At 28.2% G+C, this 17,979-nt stretch overlaps 1 protein-coding gene across 1 annotated transcript; it reads right to left on the reverse strand.

Moving 5' to 3' along the window:
- Nucleotides 1-579: 579 nt before the first annotated feature.
- On the reverse strand, nt 580-3,621 carry LOC129874473 (transcription factor bHLH112). Its single transcript, XM_055949761.1, has 7 exons — nt 3,030-3,621; nt 2,141-2,753; nt 1,746-1,856; nt 1,556-1,621; nt 1,407-1,472; nt 1,270-1,320; nt 580-1,099 (listed from the first exon to the last, which is right to left on the reverse strand). The coding sequence occupies exons 1-7, from the start codon at nt 3,320-3,322 to the stop codon at nt 965-967; spliced, it is 1,335 nt and encodes a 444-aa protein (XP_055805736.1). The 5' UTR covers nt 3,323-3,621; the 3' UTR covers nt 580-964.
- Nucleotides 3,622-17,979: the final 14,358 nt, after the last annotated feature.

The following is a 17,979-nucleotide window of genomic DNA, read 5'->3' on the forward strand; positions in this document are numbered from 1 at the left end:
ATTATAGTAATAAATAGATTAAATTAATAAGACTTTCCATATTCCATGGCAGTTCAAGTAGGGTTTTAAGTTTGGTGTAGGCCACGGTTTTTTATTTTTAATTTTTACTTTTTTTGGGGTGGAGGGTGTAGGTTTGGCCGCCAAGACAATTTGAATCACATAAAAATAGTTATAAATAGTGGGTTATGGCCGACCCGACCCACTACCTGGAAAACAAGAATTCTCAGACATTAGCCTAAAAGTATAATCAGTGGGACTCCCCTCTGACTTCCACTACACACATAACAAATTCTAAACAAATCAAAAGCTATGCATTTTTCTTTAAAATCCCAAAACATTCCTCTATTTCTCATCATTTCTATTTGTCTTAATTTATTTCTTTATAATTCTGATGTTTGTGTTAATACGCGCACATCTCAACTAACATCATCTGCTATCTCTCACTCTTGATCTCTTCAATAATCATTATCAGATAATTCTATCACTAAAATAATTACTTAATATTTCTTTTTTGTCTACACTCAAATTTGAAGGTAAAGGGAAGGAAAAAACAACAAAAAGAAAAAAGAGAGAGACAAGTCATGATAACTCATACGAACATTTTAAATATAAATATAGAAACAGGAACAAAATGTTCCTTATGATGTGCTAAATTCAGCCCAACCAACAAAATAAACACAAATGTTAAATAAAGTAGTCTCAGCTAAATTTAGCACCTGTTCCTGTTCCTAATCCCTGCAGATTATTAATTAATTAGTGTCATTACAGCACTACATTTAATTATCCGTTCCTCTATAATCATGTACTTAGCCTACCAACACATCATTCTGCCTGTAGATTTGGCCCAGCATTGGCTGTCTTCCTTTGAATACTCACTTTCCCTTTTCTTCAATTATCTTTAACAAATTACCTAAAATTAAATCACTTCTTCCCTCTCCAGCTTCTCCTTACTCATTTCAAGTCTCTACCTGAACGTACCACCAAAATTTGGAGTCCAAAAATCTGTACTACTTTCAGTTGCTACGGGGAAAGTACTCGATATCGGTACGAGGCACAATCCTCGGCTCCTCAAATCTTCTTCCTTAACCGTATCAACATTCTGCAAATAATAATTTATTAAAACTTGTCATTTTTACAATATCAAGTCAGTTAAAAGATAAATACATGTCATGAAATTAATAACAGGACATACTACTTGCCACAAAAATATAGTGCGCGTCATTTAATAAGTAGGAGCTAGCACGTTTTAATTTATAGTAGATGTTTTACCTGTTGGTGTTGAGAGGTTGATCCATTTTTCAAATAAGGAGTACTAAGAACCTGAAATAAAAATAAAAATGTAAGTTTACTTTGAAATTTCTTGATTCATTATTTAGTGTGTTAATTAATTTGAGTAATTAACGTACATTGACTTGATCATGGAGAAATTTGATGTACTCAATAGCTTCATGAAGAACTGAAGCTGTATCAGTCTGAAAAAACAAATTAATTAAAATTTAGAATAATTAATTAAAAAGATGATATTTTTTCTCTTTGAAAAAATCCAAAAAATTACCTTTCCGAAAGGTGAAACCAATTGCTGGAGAGCAGTAATCCGGTCCCCCAACTTCTCTTTTCTGACCTGATGATAACAAAAAGCTGAAAAATTCTCATCCATTTCTTTGGACAAAGCAATCATTTTACTTACTAAAAGAAAAAGCTTCCATCTTTAGTCTAAAGTTAGATTACATAGATATGTCCTTTACCTTAAAAGTTGGCAATGGTGATGGTGTCTCTATTCTTGCCCTCTTCAATGCTGCCTCATTATTCCCACTTTTCTTAGCAACTCTCGATTCTCTTAATTCTTCAACTTTACACTGAAAATTTCGTAACAAACAAATGCTTAATCATTTAATCCCTAGAAGAAGAAAAAAAGACCTAGCAACATGTCCAACTATAAAAAAGTACCAATTTTATCGAGTAACCAAGTATAATTTGTCTATGATGACGTACCTTCTAAGTAATCTGATTGTATAAATAGTTTTTAGACCGTCAGTGAATAAAACTTAAATACTATAATCACAAGTTAATTGTACTACTGATAGTGCAAAAAATATTTATATTTGTGTGTATGTAACTTAAATTGTCATGTATTAATTACCTTAGAAGTACCGTTAGGAACTCTAGTTTTCTGGTTAAATGTTGATGACTGGAGCAATTGTGGATGCATCGAAGGCAAAAGATTACCGCGCATATTGTTTAAGGATGTGGCTGATGAAGTATTGTAGAGAGAGGAGGCTGTAGCATTAATAGAGTAATTTGGAAAATGATCAGAAGGTGTACTTTGTCTTGGTATCAACAAGGAATTAGGGAATTTAGGCAAAGAAGGTGAAAAGTCATTCAAATCTGGCCTATAGTTTAAGGATGATGTTGGGAAATTCATTGGTTGGTTGTTATTAGTAGCAAACAAAGATTGTTGTAATTGTTGTTGAGGAGGAGGATCATTATCAAATAAAGTTTGAAGTAAAGCTGAAGGATAATTAGAGAAAGGAGAATTATTCATTGGAAAGGTTGAAGAAATCATAGTATTAGTGGATTGATCATCAGTACTATTAGTTGAGCTAGTGATTGGCTGATTCATGCCTAAAGTGAAATCTTGTTTAAATGAATTGCTTGAACAATCAACCCCACTTTCTTGTTGGTAATTCATGCTTGAATTTAGGTCTTCTTGTAGTATTGAAGGATAATTGCTTTCACCTCTATCATTTCCATGCCTGCACATATAATTTCACGAAAAGAAAAGAAAAAAGTTACAAACTTTTATCAACGAAAAAACAACAAAATTGACTTCTTTGAGCCTTTATAGAGAAACCCTTTTTTTCCCCATAGAAATGAAAGAACATCTCCTTTATTCCCTTTTTTTCTCCATCTCACAACAATAACTAGTACGACTTTAGGGTCGGCCGTATAAATTCTCACTCACTTCATATAAGCTAATCTCAGACAAATATTATACAACTTAGACTAAAAATAATAATAAAATAGCTTACATCAAGGTGTGATTCCAATTATCTGATGTTGATGAAGAATTAAGGCCAATACCCAAGATTTGTAGAGTGGAATCATGTTTGGGTAATTCTTGAAGAACAACAGATTCATCAGAATTACCAGATTCATCATTAGACCTGCAGGTGGATTTCATATCCAACAAGTGATCATTTGTCCATGCAAAATTGGAGTTCCCTAAAGGAACTGAAGATGCACATAGTGATGAACCAAATATACTTCTACTTGAATTCCACCAGTTTCCTCCACAAACACCTGCTTCATATTCATCAGCCATAACCTATTTTTTCCCGTCCACTAGTAAATAATTAAAACTATATTTCTTTGCTCTCTTCTTCTCCTTGAAAAGCTCGAGTAGTCGTAGTACTTGTGTTTTTGTATTACATGAAACTGAATTTATGAACTGAGAGTTGTACTTATACACACACACACACATATATATATATATATATATTCAGTATATAGGGGTGGGGAGGGGGGTGGGGGTGGAGAAACTACCGGAATCTGGTTGACATTGTAAAAAAGAGAGAAGATGACTAGACAAAAGCAAAGGAGAGAGATCAGGGGCATATAATATAATTAAAATATGACAACAAAAGATAAAAGGAATTTTGGATCGAATTGTCTCACTATTATTTTATTTTGCTACTTTACGTATAATTATACTAGCTTCCTACTTTAAATTAGTATATACCCTGTTCGTTTTCATTTATTTATCCTACTTTTTTGCTCATTTCTAAAATAAAATTTCTTTTTTTTTTAGAAAACTCTTTAATTCTAATTATTTTTTTGATATGTTTAAAATAGAAGATTAAAGAATATTTAGCTCATTTAATATATTTTTAATTTAAAATTATAAAATTTTACAAAATAATAATCTTGAACTCTGTCTCAAATTAAAATAGAACAAACGACTAAAAAATTTTAATTAAAGAAAAGTTTACTAGGGTCGTTTTATAATATACTTATGAATGGATGAATTGTTATATTTCCATGGATTGTGGTTGCTTAATAATAAAGGGTGAGATTAATAGGAAATGATGTGAAGTTTGATTGGCTGACACGTCACATTTAAGGACGAATAATGTACCTTTTAGTCTTGTTAAAATTCTACGGCTAAAATTTTTTATACGCTCAGAACCGGAATTTAAGCTGACTATGATTGTGATCTTTACCTGTTACTTCCTCAGTTTCATATTGATTATCATTTATTTTATAAATAATTATTAATTTAAATAATTAAAAAAGGATTAATTATATATTTTTTAATTTTATTATTATTAATAATTATTCTAGACTTAAGAAGCACATAAAAATTAAAAAATTAATAAAGAATATATTAGTCAAATAACACTTCTAATTAATATTTTTTTAAAGAATTGGGCAAAACCTTATCATGACAGCTAAAATTAAATGGAGGCAATAGTATTTTTTTCTTTTCTTTTTTGTTTTTCTCTATATTTCATTTTATAACACTCACCTCCTGTGGTTTACGATATTACTATTATCTTTCTTATTTTTTTTAATCATTTTATAAATCTATTTAAAATAAATATATTCTAATTATGATTCGACTAATTTGTCGCTCTTTGTATTATTTTGTTCAAATTGATCGTATTTTTAAAAAATGACTTATTGAATAAATAATTTAAAAACAAATCAATACAAATGAGTTAGTACTATTATATATCATATCTACACGTGTTCCTTTTTACCAAACAAAGGTACACGTTTCTTCGTATTGATTTATTTTAAAAGTATTTATTAAATAAGTTATTTTTAATAATATGCATTAATATGAAGAAATTAATATAAAGAGGGACAAATTTGTTAAATTTGAATTTATTTATATTTGTTTAAAAATATATTTAAAGAATCGTGATAAAAAAATATCAAAATAAGGAAGATAAGCGTAATATACTAACCAGCAAAGAAGGTGAGTGTTATAGAACAAAATATGGAGAAAGATCTATGAAATTATATTTATTTTATATATTATCGATGTACAAAAGTTAAACTTAATTTGCATTGACATGATTAGTGATGAATAATTTAAGAAGAGAAGATAAACTATCAGAAAATTTATAATCTTAGAAGGTAACCTATGTTATGTTTAGAATTACAAATTTTATATTTTAAAAATAATTCTTAATAAATATATTAGAATAACCGATTACGGTAAAGACTATCTAACTACTCCCTCTATTTTATATTAATTGAATTTGTGAGATAATGCACACATATTAAGAAAAAACATTTAAGGACATAATTTGAATCATATTTTTCACTATTGCCCTTTGTAAAATTATAAATATAATTTTTCAAGTAGTGTGATTTATCTCCAAAAAATATAAAACTTCAATAAATGAAAGGACAAATATAAAAAAAGTTTCAAACATCCATCTTGATCTTTGAACAATTCAATTATTTTAAATAATAAAAAAATCCTTAAAAATTTAATTAATTTGTAATAGAGGAAGTAAAAATTAATATATACTCCTATATTTAAAGTCTATTTTTTATTGGGAGGAGAGGGAGTGGATATATACTTGGCGGTGTGAAAGGTTATTATTACTTCACCTAACATTAGTCCAATTTATTTTACAGATTAAAAGTTTGCATCATTACTTTTTACTTCTAGCATTGGATAGTAACCATACTACGTGTCATTTTTTCCCCTCTTCCAATTACTCGTAGACACGTGGCAAGAAGATGTGATTTAATTTTTAACTAATATAATTTTAGAAAAAGAATCAAAATATTAATACTAACAAAATGCTTTTTACGTATTTTTTTTTATTTTCAGTTGTTTATAACTTTATATATTTATTGACTGTTTCACGGTCGATTTTTTCCTACATGTTGCAATGGCAGATTATGATGGATCATCAAATCCTATTCATGTGATGCTAATGATAAGAACTATCATTTTTAAGGACCGTATAATTTATATATATTTGGCAAATTAAAGTAAGGACATCTAAATATGGATAAAAGGGGGATGTCTTTATTTCTCTATTTTAAAAAATGAAAAGGTCATCACAAGAGAGAAGTGAAATTTTTTTCTGGAAAAAAAAAAGTATCAATGAAAATGTAACATTAATTAGATAATCAATAGTAATATGTTCATTCAATTCGAATCTTGAGACAATTATGTTTCGTAATACTGAATTCTTCTGGCTTTCAATTTTCATGTATCAACTTTTTTCTACAGTAATAATTTCTCCAAGTAGAGAATTATGATATTTCAATCATTTTTTTTAATGTAGTTAGTAATGTTGCCATCATATTCCCCGGCAACCACTAATTCAATCCATCGTTCTAATCTTGTGAAAGTAGATATTTCTACTTTTTTTATTCTTAAATCCATGAATTTTTTCTTCTTTGTTTTTTCTCTCTCTCAAGTCTATTTACGTTTTTGTCTAAATAGGCAATCTTGATATGATATTGAGAAAGTCAAATAATTTTTTCCTATTTTTTTGTAAGTAAACATATTTGGTATGCTTGATGGAGCAGAAAAGAATATTGTGGCAGTTGACCTAATGATCTATGCACTCAAAGTCAGCTGAAGTTTTAGATACATGTCCAATTATCTAGGAATTTGTGATCACAAATGTTGTCAACTCATACAATTAATCAAAAAATATCTCTAATTGTATAACCTAGTTAGGATCAAAATTGATATGCACCAATATAAATTAAGTGGATTTAGAAAAACTCTTTTTCAGCATAAATCCCAACTAATCATCATTGTCCAATATGATGTATACTTAATCGTAAAATAACAATATTTCATCGACCGTTGTCTTTATTATTTTTGGTCTTCGAAAGATAGAGTTAGATCAGTTTCATGAATTAAATTGAATCTGTTGACTTATAAACACAAGTTCCATGAATTATACTGTTTTTACCTAAAAGTATTGGGAGAAAGAAGCAAGAAAATTAGGTGAGATCTTATTTATTCAAGACTATTATTAAAGGTGAAATGTTCATTTTCAAAAATTAAAGAGTTTAATATTAGAAATGTATGGATAAAGTATATATTAATAGCTAAAAAAAAAGTTACTTATAAGTATGAAATATTCATAATGGGGTGAGGTCTTTCGAAAAATAGAAAAGATTTGATCTAAAATGGAGGTGGGAAACATTTTAACCAATATATTTTTCACATTAATTAATACTTTTACACGATTCTCCTATAAATTTTAATATTTGATGGCACATTAAATGTAAAACCATTTTACACCATCAATGTAATTTGAAAAACTCCAGCAGATAATTTGCTACCGTTTTCAAGTTACCAATAGTCCAATACTGTTTGCTTTTGAACAACTTAATTTATGCTACTACAAAATTGTCTTAAAATAATACTTCAAGTTGTATTATATCGATGGTTATAACTCCGCCTTGTAACACTCAAGTGGGGAGCTCCTAAGTATATCCACAAAAATTACCCACTTATTTTCCTACTGTTTTAACTTCTAACTCACCTTATCCCAATTTTATTTTATATTTCTGAAAAAACCTCGTGGGACATGACTATATTATTTATCTATAACTTTCTCAATTTTTAAAAGTTTAAATTCGCTGAATAATTCAGTTGAATTCTTTTTCACAGTATTACTATATTATATAAGTCAAATTAATATTTTAAACTCTATGACAAATCAAAGCATTGATATATAAGATGAAATTAAGGAAGGAATTATGTTTTAATCCTTTTTAATTTATGTAGCGGTGTTAACTGAATATGAAATTATAAAAATAAATAAAACTTGTGATTTAAAACATAACATTAAACTTCTCTAACATTTAAAAGACGTCATTAATAGTAAAATAAAGGTTTAATAATTAATATTTGTAAATAAGAAATATTTTCTTCCAGAACAGAAAAATAATAAAGAAATAATGCCACTTAAAATAAAAATGCCAAAACAAATTTGGAAATTTTGGAAAAAGGAGTGGGTCCAACACGGCACGCGCGCATGAGTCGACCAAATGGGGTCCGCCCTTGGACTCGTCTACAGAGGTTAGCGGGCAAAGAGTCAAAAAGAGTTTTTTTTTTGTGATTTCGTATTTGATATTTATATTAGAATTTGATTAAATTAAATTTAAATTCTAAAAAATTCATTTTTCGTACCATGCGGTCCAAACAATTTTTATTATTATTTTCAAAATTTAAATTTAAAATTTTTAATTAGAAATAAAAAATTTCAATTATCCCACCCGTAATCCATATGAAGTTGATCCACTGTGACCTTCATGACAAAATTCTCCACTTGGGTCAATGAACCATCTTTTCACTTCGATTTTTTCCAACAAACTGCTATTCTTTTTCTCAAACTTTATTAATCAGTCAATCTTCATCTTACCCTTAAAACTGTATCTTTAACTGTTTTTGTTATTATTTCTATTATTTTTTGGTTGACTCCACATCTTTCCTCTGTTTTCACACGACAATTCAATCTTTTAATTCTTCCTAAAATATATGACAATATATATTATTTTTTTCAAAAATAAAAAAAAACTTGTGGACGAGTTCCAAGAATTAGAGTTTCTGGTGAACTTTGCTTTACTACTTCTATCGTTTGTCTTGAAATTGCGTCTTCTCCTATACTTCTTTTTATTAATACTATTTCAATATCAAAGAAGCGTTTTGACTTGTACTTTTACTTTTAAAAATGTTCGTCAAAATTGACTTTATTTCACTTCCTACTTTCGTTGTTGATAAAATAAAGTTTTTGGCAATGATAAATGTTAGTACTACTTTAATTTTTACCTTTTAACTTTATTACTTTGTATCAAAATTAGATCAAATCTGTTCTAGAAATTGCCAATTCATTATCTTAGTGAATTATACATAGGTGGGTCTAAAATAAGGTTAAAGACGAAACAAGATATTGAGCATAGTCGCTTTCCGTTTGATGCAAAACGGAATTAGTTGACGTCCATCCACTCTTTGGACTTTCTTATTGTCTTCTTGTGTACTCTTGATTATTCTCTTCCCCAACAAGAAAATGACCCATTTCTTATAGTTATATAAAAGAATATTGTATTAAAGATATATAGTATATAGAGAGAATCTATAAAAAATAATTATTTTAAACAAAAGGCATATATTCAATTATAGGCGAATTTAATGATTGTAAGTTATGCATATATATACTATTTATTGTGCCATGTCCTCTCAACTTATATAAAATGTTGTGAATATATCGTAAATTAAAATAAAAATAAAATGAACAAAAATGAATAAAGAAATATTTAAGCTAAGCATAAATATCTTACTTTCTTTAAGGAAAATTCAAGTCACCGCAATATAATTTTCATCGATCCAACAACACAACTCTTGACTTGTCATCTTCATGATATAACAACCCAACAACATTGTATAACTCAAATAATTTCAGATTAGTCAAAGAATCTAAAAGTACCACCACAAGAACACCTTCCTTCAACATGTTTTACGTTCCAAAATAATTAGTTGCGCTAGTATCCTTTTAGTGCAGTGGGAAAAAAAACTTATCCAAACTCGTTATTTATATCAAATTACATGAATTTAGTGACGAATTGAAATAGTAATATGAGTAGTAATTAATCATAATTTAGTGTAATTACATTAAGTTTTTTTCACGATATATAGCTGCCCATGATACAGATCGAAGAAAGATCACCCGCAGCCAGTTAAAACCTTAATGCTAATGTCATGGTTAATGACTCTTTCAACCACCAAAGTTTCTTGTTTAAAAACGTCATTATAATAATATATACTTGACCCTTCATTGACATCCTTTGAACTTTAATTAACTTAAAAACACAATTATAGGGACGGCCAGACATTCACCAAAACATCAATTGACCCTAAACCCCCACGCTTGTCTCAACTCTCCAACTTGGAGTATTTGGATTGCGTTTGTTCCTAACTAAGATTACATTATTTGATTAATCCCTTAATCATTCTCATCCATCCTAGTCGTTGGCTTGGCCCCATCTAGTAATAAACAAATCATTTCAGGTCTTGTTTTATTAGAATAAATGAATTTTTTGAACAGTTTTTCTGCTATGCTAAAGAAGACAAGTGATGGAACAACTTGTATTGAATTGGAATATTTCACAATCAACTTGAAATTAAATATGACCAATCAAATTATTTTTTACACAAAAAATTTAAAAGGTAATTGTTTAAAACAATAAGAAAAGTATTGATTACTAGTACAAGCTCTCTAAAAAAAATGAGAGTCATGTTCGACATGAACCGTATCAGGTGGAAGGATTATGCTAAAAAAACAGTTAATTACTATAGTTATTATTGTTGATTTATGGATCTTCATACAATTATGTGTATTTGAAAATTTGTAATAACACATAATTGCAAACATTTGTTAATAAAATTAAGAAACAAAGAAATATGTGATTTATTAATGCGATATCTTGTTTATGAATTATGATTTGCTCATTTGGTTAAATTGCATTAGAATCGGCAAAAAGTCGATAGTTTTCATGAATTATGTGACTTTCATGTTTATAAAAGAATTCAACTTAAGTAATAAACGTATATCTTCAAGCAAAATTTCAATTTAAATTAACGTGATATCTAATCATATCCAAACTGATTCTAAGTAAAACATATCTTTAATTTTGGACAGAGATAATAAATATTTCTATATAAAAAACATTCTATTTCTAAATTTCGTAGCACTTAGAAATCAACTTTACTAAAGTACTTAATCTTTTTTACACGGGCAATAGAGGATTTTAAATCATTGAATTTTGAACTCGTGTCAACCTAAGCTTACAACTTAATTGTACCGGTAGAGTATTTTCCATGTAATAGATGTGAATTTAACTTATTTTTATTTGATATTTATATCATGTTAATAAATATACATTATGTATTTAAAATTAAATTAAATTAATATAATTTTATCTTATTAAATCACTTAGTTATAATAAAAAACGGTAAACCACGAGTACGTATAAGTTTTATCCCTTCCCCTTTCTCTTAATGTAATTTAAGTAAACAACAACAATAATAATATATTCCAACGTAATAATATGAAAATTGTAATTTAAGGGATTAAACTCTGACAAAAAGTGATTAATTTTTTTTAACTTGTGTTAATTCAGTTGCAATTGCAATTTGTGATATATTTAGCCACGTGGTATAATTTCTGTTTAAGAAACAGAAATTATGACATCACAATGACATAATTATTGCGTAGCATACAAGTAAACAAAAAGGATTTTGTAGAGACCAAAAGGTTGGGCTTGGGCTGGGCTTCTTGGACCGACACTGAAAGACGGGTAGAAAAATAACGCGTGGGAGCACGTGACAAAAGACACGTGGGATAGGCCCCATTAAATAATAAAGAGCAAAAAAGGAAAATATAAAATAGAAATGAATGGTTGTAAATCACTAATTACGAAATTTAGTGGAAAAAGTGGCTTTTTCTTCTTTTTTTATATTATAAACAAATTAAGGACAATACAGAATATACAAGAGGCGCCGCCCATTTACCCCATTTTCTTTCACGTGTATATCTATTTCACACTACTTTTTTAAAACAATTTATTTTTCCTTTAAATGATTTTTTTTTTTTTTTTTTGTAAAAGAAGTGTTATTTCAAGTTAAAGTTTCAAGGGATCGAATAATACATCGTAAGGAAAGAAAAAAGTGAAAGAGAACATAAGAATTCATCGAGCCAATTATTAGCCAAATAATTCATAAGGAGAAATAAAATCCTCGAGCATTATGCAAACTCATTAATCAATGTCCTTTATCAAGTAAATTAATTACATGGTAAAAAGAGAAGCAAAATCGGGAATTATTTATCTTGTATACACGAAAGTATAAAAAGACTTTGTATTATAAGTGAATCTTATTTATTGTATATAGCAAGTTATCTTCTTTTTTTTTTAAATAAGGAAAATTTAAATAAATCACATAGTGTAAAGGGCTAAAAAAATTTTATTCTTTTTCAATTTATAGAAATCTTTTAAAAACATGATAATTCAGATATATTAATTTAGTAATTTGGATATATTAATTAGGATTTTATGTATCAGCCGGTACCATTTAAAGCATAATACATTGAATATAGAGATAATTTATGAATAAGAATTAATATATTTAGATTACTGAATTAATATATCTGGATGGAAAGAAGGAATTTTTGTAATTTTTTTAAATGAATAAGAGTAATGAAAAATATGATAACTAAAGGAGTGTAATTAGGTACTAATGCTATTTTTTAATTATATATGAGTGATTATTTGTAGTTACATTGTAAGTAATTAGATAATGTAATATCTTTTGACATTTGTGTTTATATAAGTTACTAATAAAAATCAATCACCCCCAAAAAGAGTGATGATTATATTTTGACTCTATCTAGTAGGGCGGTACAGGACAAACCGATAAACCGCACGAAACCAACAAATCGAACTAAATCGGAAAAAAAACCTAACTAGTGGTTTGGTTTGACTTGGTTTGATGTTTGGAAAAAAAATCCGACCATTATAGGGTTGGTTTGGTTTTAACTAAAAAAAGTCAAACCGAACCCAAACCGACCCGATTATAAATACACTATTTTTAAATTATGTTATACATAAAAATATTTATTAAAATGTAATTTATAAATATTTTTTTAAAATTTTTCATAATTTTTGTTTTCTTTCTTACATTTAGATTTGGACTTGAGAAGCTCATCTAAATAATATACAAAAAAAGCCCATCTTATAAAGTTATATTATAAAGTTAAAACTTCAAATGGTGTTCTGCCTCCATCTTATATGTTGATATTTTGTACTAGAACTCTTTTTAAGAAGCACTGCTTTGTGCTTTTTATTAGATACTATGAATAACCCGAGAAATTAGAAAAAACCCGAAAAACCCGAAAAACCCGAGAAAAATTGATATCGAAAAACCCGACTTTTATTGATTTGGTTTGATTTATAGATTTAATAACCCGACACAAATGATTTGGTTTGATTTGTAAAAAATTCGAACTAACCCGATCCATGTACACCCCTACTTTCTCGGATGAAGATAATCAAACAATTTTCAGTTATAGTCCTTACTAAGCGATCATCCATATTACAAACATACAAAAAAGAAAACTTCGTATATTTTCAAAATTATGTTCACAAGTACTTTTTTATTGAGTTATACGTGAAGGGGATTTGGACTATTTAGCCAATAAATTTGAAATATCATATTATTATTATTTTTGCCGCCCTACATTCTCTTTCTGGTTTAGGAGGTTTGGTTATTGTTTATAGTAGTAATTATCAATGCAAAAAAGTGTTTTTATCCTTGTATTTCTCACCCACTATCTCTAATTAAGCATACATTGATAACTTAAATTATCTCATCAAATTCCATATGTAGCCCCTAATTGGAGTTAGGCTCTAGGTGTCCAAATTGCGTTTATTTTTTTTAAAAAAAATGAGTTGAATTTCGTAAGCGCACTCACTAGGGAATTAAATGTTAGTTTGAAAAAGAAAGAAAGGAGTATGTAAAATTAAAAATCCATTAATTAGTTGACTGGTGGACTTATGACCAAATTAGTGTTACCTCCCTATAATGGGGTTGACTCTATCTTGAAAGAACTTTCTCTTTGTGGTCATCCAAATCCCCACCTCAAATAGCCAATGATTTAATTTCAAAGAATTTAAGTGTAACTCTCTTTTGTCTTATAGTGGTGTTCACATTACCTCATTGTTTTCAAGTCCAAAAGCCATCAAAGGCTTAAATGACAAATTCATATTCGTAGTTATTCATTCTTCCTTTGAAAAAATATAGTACTCCAACTCGTTCTAATAAAAATGATGTATAATTTTATATTTGGACTCACTATTTTACTCTTAGTAACAAATTATTTATATCGTCACGCTGTTGTTATAGTATTCTACTATTCTTAAACTCCCAAGGTTTAAATTTTTTATATAGTCAGAGAAATATTATTTTATATTTCACAATTAATACCACAAGTTTAAGAATAAAGTTATTTTTTTCTTAAACAACATATTCAATCAAACTATATGCCATACTCTTGCCACTCCATTTCATGTGAGACGAATTTGGAATATGAACGTCAAATTTATCTAATTTTTGATATAAATTCAGATATAGAGTCTTCAAAAACAAAATTGAATTAAAACGCTTGGACGTACTCAGTGTGTCTTTCTATATTTTTACTATAATTACACCTTTATTTTTTTCACGGACATGACATATGTATTACATCACAATGTAAGAAGATTGAGAAATCTAAGGTCAAATTTAATTTAATGGATGAAACGAAAGTGAGGTGTACTCAGAGACAAAAATAGAGAGACATTACTGTTTTAGGTTCCATAAGAATATGATGGATATGAGAAGAAGGTTGGACCTACTCTTTAATTTCCATCTCTACCTTTTTTTCTATTTTCCATAGTTCATTATTGCCAACGGAACAAGTCTCAAATCTCAATTTTTAACATTTGTCGACAAATACACATGACACATGCTTTCTTTATCTACATTTTGTCCCTTCTCTCATGTGACTTTGTCCTTTTTTTTTACTTTAATTAAAGTTTGATAAGGATTGGATCAGTTTTAATCACAATATTCCAACCATAGAAATTTTAAACGTAAAAAATGGGCTTAAAACGTCAACGTTGGTCTAGATCGAAATTATATGCAAAGTTAGCGGCATGGGTTGTAGTGCAGTGGTAAGACTGTTTCACTCTTAATTAGAGGTTACGAATTCGAGCGCTGACTATGGAGAAAATCTTGTGAGCGCCACCGTTGAAGCGTGGAAAAAATAATTATATGCAGAGTCCTTGGAAATGAAAAAAAGAAATTACATGCAGAGTCCTTGGAGCTGATCACACTAACAATCGCAGGTAGAAATTGCCTTCAATTGCTGCGGGATCATTATTGATCCATGGACGGTGATATGTTGGCTTATTAAATGGATAATTTGAAAAATCAAAATGAATTGAGCTAATAAATGTGGATAGTCGTAGATCGTTAACCTATCCGTCAAATATTAGGTGATTTACAAGAATGACTTTGAAAATGAATGATTTTGAACTTTTCACCTTGCTTGTTTCATGGCAAAAATTCAAGTTTTTATAAATTTTGATCTCTAAGGTTTACCAAGAAGGCAAGCGGGGGGTAAAATTTGAAAACCACTCATTTTCAAGATCATTGAGTGAATTTCCTACTGGATATCACTTAGATTGGATGGATTGAATCAAGATCGGCTAAACAACAAGTCATAGTGCAAGTGCCCCATTATTTCCAAATTATTATTATTTCCTTATAATTTGTTAATTTACTATGGTTATATATACCATATATAAAAGAATATTTTAATTTTTTTTTACATAAGTTAATTTGAACTACATAATATTTGAAGAATTGACATACATAACTGCCTCCTATCCAACCGCATAAATTGAAAATAGCATGGGAAGGTAGAATTCAATCATGTATATAATCATGTATTTTTATTGTATATCTATGGTATACCATTTACAAAAAGTAAATATTAAATCTAATTGGTTATTTCTGTAAAAATCCCTACATATATGACATAAATCAACTCAATTTTTAAATGAATTGAATTGAATGAATCAAAATAAATTAAATTAATTAATAAACAAATAATTGACCGTTCCTAACTTGTGGGTTACATAGATCATGGCTTGTTGACTAATTGTCGTATGTATGTGAAATTATGAGAAACATCTTCCCAAGATTAAAATGTCATCTTAAAATATTTTACATTGTTCAACGATTGTTGGTATAAGCTAGTCTTGTCTAGATTATGTCAATGTATTTCCCTTATATTATTACTTTTAGTTTTAAAAAAATAAACTGATATCTATTCAAATTGATCATGAAAAATTTATTAAAATATTATTTTTTTTAAAAAATAATATATATATATATATATATATATTTAATTTAATATGTCATTTATTAGGTATGGGCTATTAACTCAACCCGTTTTTAATCGCCCGAATTCATATCAATCCACCCACTTGTCACTTATATTCATGACTATATCTTTGATATTTATATATGTTCAAAAGAAAGTGCTGAGATAATTTATTTATTTTAATTTTAAGAAATAAAGACATACCAACTAAGTACATATCACAATTGGTATGTTCGTTAAAAAATAAAAATTCGACAGTCTTATTATATTCAAGAGTTTAATGTCAGTCTAGTTGTTAAAAATAACTGTCATTTAAGCATAGTATTAAGATACATAAATTACCTTTAGTCAAACCATATGGTGATCAAATCACTTATCCAAATAAAATCTCATAGTTATCATCTCCAAGAACTACATGCCAAGCTACTACTAGAGCAAGTTAAACTGCTCTTAGAAATTTAATTGGTTCAATATTTGTAATGACGGCATAAAATGCAACAAATTAAATAGTATTCATAAATATTTCATTAATCAATTCAACCCTAGCTACTAGGGCTGTACAGGACAAACCGATAAACCGAACCAAACCGACAAATCGAACCAAACCGGAAAAAAAACCCGACTAGTGGTTTGGTTTGACTTGGTTTGGTGTTTGAAAAAAAAACCCGACCATTATAGGGTTGGTTTGGTTTTAACTAAAAAAAGTCAAACCGAACCCAAACCGACCCGATTATAGATATACTACTTTTAAATTATGTTATACATAAAAATATTTATTAAAATGTAATTTATAAATATTTTTTAAAATTTTTTCATAATTTTTGTTTTCTTTCTTACATTTAGATTTGGACTTGAGTAGCCCATCTAAATAATATACAAAAAAAATTATCTTATAAAGTTATATTATAAAGTTAAAACTTCAAACAGTGTTGTGCCTCCATCTTATATGTTGATATTTTGTACTAGAACTCTTTTTAAGAAGCACTGCTCTGTGCTTTTTATTAGATACTATGAGAAACCCGAAAAAATCCGAAAAAACCCAAAAAACCCGAGAAACCCGAAACATCCAAAAAAAACCCGAAAAACTCGAGAAAAATTGATATCGAAAAACCCGACTTTTATTGGTTTGGTTTGGTTTATAGATTTAATAACCCGACACAAATGATTTGGTTTGGTTTGTAAAAAATCCGAACCAAGCCGGTCCATGTACACCCCTACTAGCTACATATTATGTCATGTAACGACCCGTTAGGTAATTTCAAAAACGAGTCCTTCCTTTTCCATAAAAGATCCTTTTCGTATATTTGAATAGAGAATTTTGGACTATTCGGTAACTTCGGTTAATTAGTTGAGGATAATTTTAGAGAATTAATTTAATTGATGGGCTAAAGTGTTAACTTATTTAATACCCTATACCACTTTTCTTATATTTATTAAAATAGGTTAGTAGGGTTTGTAAATTTTAATACATAATTAGTTTGGAAAAGGAAAAAAATAATAATAAAAAAAAGAAATAAAAAAGAATTATATATATATATAAAATTTGATGGCCTAATTCCATCAGATGTAACGAGAAGAAAAACAAGAACGCCGACGAAAAGAAAAAAAAAACTGGAAAAAAAAATACGGAGGAAGAAAGAAAAGAAAGGGGAAAAGAAAAATAAAGGAGAAGAGAAAAATAGGAATTTTTATTCCAAAGCATCAAGGTAATTATTCTCATCCTTTTCATTAAATTTTTATGCGATTATGAACATATTTTTAGGGTATATTGATGGAGGAATAATGCTAAGATAAGAAAATATGACCCTAGGGTTCTTCACATAAAATCTTGATTTGGGGGTCGAATAACGATCCGTTTTAGCTGAAATTTGACATGTGAGTTTATTTTATCATGAGCAAACATAATCGGATAGAAAATTTCAAATTTGACTTCAATGACATAGAATGAGTTAGTTTCCGAATTTTGATATATTGAGATAGATAATTAAATATTAGGTATATT

The sequence above is a fragment of the Solanum dulcamara genome, chromosome 11 (genome assembly GCF_947179165.1).
Source record: "Solanum dulcamara chromosome 11, daSolDulc1.2, whole genome shotgun sequence".
Lineage (NCBI taxonomy): Eukaryota > Viridiplantae > Streptophyta > Magnoliopsida > Solanales > Solanaceae > Solanum > Solanum dulcamara.